Below are 3,582 nucleotides of genomic sequence, written 5' to 3'. Positions count from 1 at the left end.
CTCATTTCAGTTTAATTGCGCTTCATATTTTGTAAGCTAGTTACACTTGTATAAATTTAATTTGAAATTTAACAAATGAACTAGTCCCGAGTGTTAACAAAGACTCAATTAATGAAGGCAACATCTGATTCAGTTCACTTCAGTTTAGCTAAGCCTTAGTTTATTCCAATGAACTAGTTCAAATCAGATGGTCATCTGCCTCAACATTGAGCGAAGCTGCAGCAATAGAAATTAGAGGCAGAGCCAATTGCAAAACACCTTGAAGGCTTGGTCAATCGATTGAACTGGAACCAGTTCCGCTGCTAACAGACGCTCTCTCTACCTTTCCTCTCTCTCCATCTCTCCAAAGGGGCAAGGCGTCATTTAGTCTGTGGTTAGATGCACGTACGTTTTACAGGTTTTTTCCTACCTACACAAATGCACACACAGGCATATGTGTGTGTGTGTGTGTGTGTATGTGTCTATAGCACATATATAAACACATCTATTTAGTTGTTTTTCCGCTCGTTTTTCGCTTCGTTTTCATATTCTTGCTGCTCTTTCTTTCTTTTTCTTTCTCTTTCTCTCTCGCTCTCTTTTTTTAACGCGTTGTTTCGCTAACGTTGTTCGCGTTGTTGCGGTTGCAGCACGTCCGTACGTGTTTATGGCGCGCATATCCGCAAATATGCAATCAGACTATAATCTACTTAATGTCTTTTTCCAGCAACCACAACAACAACAACAACAACAACAACAACAACAACAACAACAACAACAACAACGGGCTCAACAGCAGCAGCAGCAGCGGCAGCATAAAAAGCAAAGAAAAATGCGCATGGAAAATGAAGTAATGCAGTTGGCCGAAAATGCTAGCTAACAGCCTACGAGGCGTATGTGTAATGTCTGTATGAATGTGTGTGTGATTGGCTCTGAGTGTCTATGTGTCAGTATGTTTGCCTGTGTGTGTGTGTGTGTCTTGAAACGGCACGGACATGGCACATTAACGGAAATTAGGCAGTCATTTTCGTAGCGAAAATTTGAAAAGTGCGTATTCCTCTTTTTTTATGTTTGACTGTATTCAATTTTTTGTTGCCTACTTTTTGGGGCCGCAGCGAAGCGCGCAACGCTTTGAAGTTAGCACATTTTGGCTTTTAGCTAATTTTTAAAGATGCGCAGCAAAAGAACAACAACTGCAACAACAACAGCAGCAGCAACAAAGTTGAGTCTAGCAACAAAGCGTGGCCAAAGTGGAAAAAGACACTGGAAAAATATTTTGCCTGTAGAGAACATTAGATATTGTTTTTGAGTTGCAGACATGGCGTTTTAGTTTTTAGCAGTTGTTCTCTGTTTTGTCCTCAGCCTGACAGCAGCAAACAGCAACAGCAACAGCAGCAACAGCAACAACAACAGCAACAACAACAGCAATAGCAACGACAACGACCAGGACAACGATGACTCGCTGGCTGGCTGTTATTATTGTTATTGTTGTTGCTTGTTGCTTGTTGGCTCACAATGCGGCCATAAAAAGCAGCGCGTTGGCTGAAGTCGAAGTGCGGCGCTGCAACAAAAGGAGGCGCCCGCACAGCAGAACAATTGAAACAATAAAACGGCTTTAAGGAGCAACTCCATGCTGGACAAGGCTGTGGGATGGGGGGGGGGGGGGGGGGGGGCCTAGGGTGGGAGGGGGTGCATGGCAGGCAGGTGGAGCTGCAGCAGGCATAGATAAAAGCAATTATGGAGTGAGTGTGTGTGTGTGTGCGTGTGTGTGTGAGTGTATGGGTATGGGTGTGCAGTGCGCAGCTATTGCGGGCTGATAAAGTTGTTGCTTTAAGCGAAAGCGCTGTTGGTACAGTTATCGACAAGTGATATCGTTATCGATAAGTCACACTTTGAAAGTATCTCAATGAGACATAAGGAATGCAGAGAGATATATATATAGAGAGAGAGAGAGAGAGAGCGAGAGACAGATAAAGTACAAAGGAAAATAACTTATCCAAAGGCTGCCTTGAAACGATAACAGAACTGATATCGAGAAACATTTTTGAATCACTCTGAGTTAACCTGAAAGAACTGATATCGTTATCGATAGTTTAACTGCTTTAAAATGCTCCACACCACCGATATGTCCCTTTGTAAAGGTTTTAGCTTTATTGGGGAATTAGTTAAACAAAATCGGATTTGCCAATGACGTAAAAATCGTTATCGGCATCGTAAACGGTATCAGTATCACTATTGCTATTGTTATCGTTATCGTTATCGTTATCGTTATCGCAATTGATATTCTCGTGTGCATTCACTGCGCACTAAACAAGCTCTTGACCGTCGCATCGGTCGTATCGATCGGCAGCTTGTAGTAGCCGTCGCGCCGCAGTGCTCGCTCCTCATCGTCGGCAACGCCATAGATATCCTCGATGGGCTGCATGATCTCGGACTCGTTGGGCAGCAGCAGCTTACGCGCATCCTTGCGGAACACAGCCACCGCCTTGACCATGCTGTGATGGGCCCGGGTGAAGTGCTGCAGGCTGAGTGTCTTGCGCTTGGCCGCCAGCTTGCTCTGGATGCGATCGAGGCGCGCTATCAGCCGCAACAGTATGAACCGGGCGAAGCGATCCTTGATCTCGAGCAGCGTCAGCTCCGTATCGCGTTGGCCCAGCGGCCGCATATACGCGGCAACGATGAGCCCCACAAAGATGATGTTGATGAGCAGAATGGTCAGCAGGACGATCAGCTGAAAGACGTCCACGTCCGTGGAGCAGCAGGCCTCGCCCAGCTGCTTCCAGGACACCAGATCATAATTGTGCACCTTCCACTCGTAGTGCAGATAGGCTGTCAACAGGGCCACCAAGCAGCTGCATAGGGATATGAAAGGATAATTGTGATAGAAGAACTCATTGAGGGCTGCACGCAAGCTGCGCAATAGATTCATCGTTCAACTATGGCGGCGGCTATTGTCGAGTGGATCGGACAATTCCGATTTTGTTTATTATTTGATTTTATTTCGGATTTTCCTTTCGAATTTTGAGCTTAACGTGCCGAAATGAGTTGTGCCGTACGAGCTACTGAGTGCAAAGCTGAGTCCACAACATGTTGCCACAGCCTGTCTCTCTGTGTGTGTGTGTATGTGTGTGTGGCTGAGTGAGTGTTGGCGTATAAGAGTTTGGAATCATTGAACACCCCTGCAACATGTTCGCTTGTGGAACGCGAACATGTTTGAGAACGCCCACAATTGCAACTTGCAACATGCAACATGTTTGACATGCAACAACAATTTGAGTTGGCTTTTTGAGTGGCTTTTCCTTTTCCTTGCTTGGCCTCTGCTGCTGCCTCTGCCTCTGCCTCGGCTGCTGCTGCTGCTGCTGCCCAACTTATTTCAAGTTGCAAGTCTAACGTTAATTTTGGCCAATCGCGACAACTTTTTGCCACACGATTCTGAGACGCTGATAAGGCAAATATCATAATAAAAAATGAAGAAGAAGCAGCAGCAGCAAATGCGGCCATTTTGGCCGCCTTATCTGCGACTCCTGCTCACTTTTGTCTGTCCGTCTGTCTAGCTCTCTTCTATTTTTCTTTGCTTTTTTGTCTGCTTGCTGCAACTGCTTGTGG

The 3,582-nt window shown here is 45.6% G+C and overlaps 1 protein-coding gene across 1 annotated transcript; it reads right to left on the bottom strand.

Moving 5' to 3' along the window:
- Positions 1–2,102: 2,102 nt before the first annotated feature.
- LOC108620388 (uncharacterized) lies at positions 2,103–3,060 on the bottom strand. The gene has a single exon (XM_018017230.2). It carries the CDS (start codon positions 2,903–2,905, stop codon positions 2,273–2,275), a length of 633 nt encoding a protein of 210 aa, XP_017872719.1. The 5' UTR covers positions 2,906–3,060; the 3' UTR covers positions 2,103–2,272.
- Positions 3,061–3,582: the final 522 nt, after the last annotated feature.

Source organism: Drosophila arizonae, chromosome 4, assembly GCF_054131065.1.
Source record: "Drosophila arizonae isolate 15081-1271.41 chromosome 4, UAZ_ARI_1.0, whole genome shotgun sequence".
Taxonomy (NCBI): Eukaryota; Metazoa; Arthropoda; class Insecta; order Diptera; family Drosophilidae; genus Drosophila; species Drosophila arizonae.
This window is presented reverse-complemented; position numbering and strand designations above follow the sequence as displayed.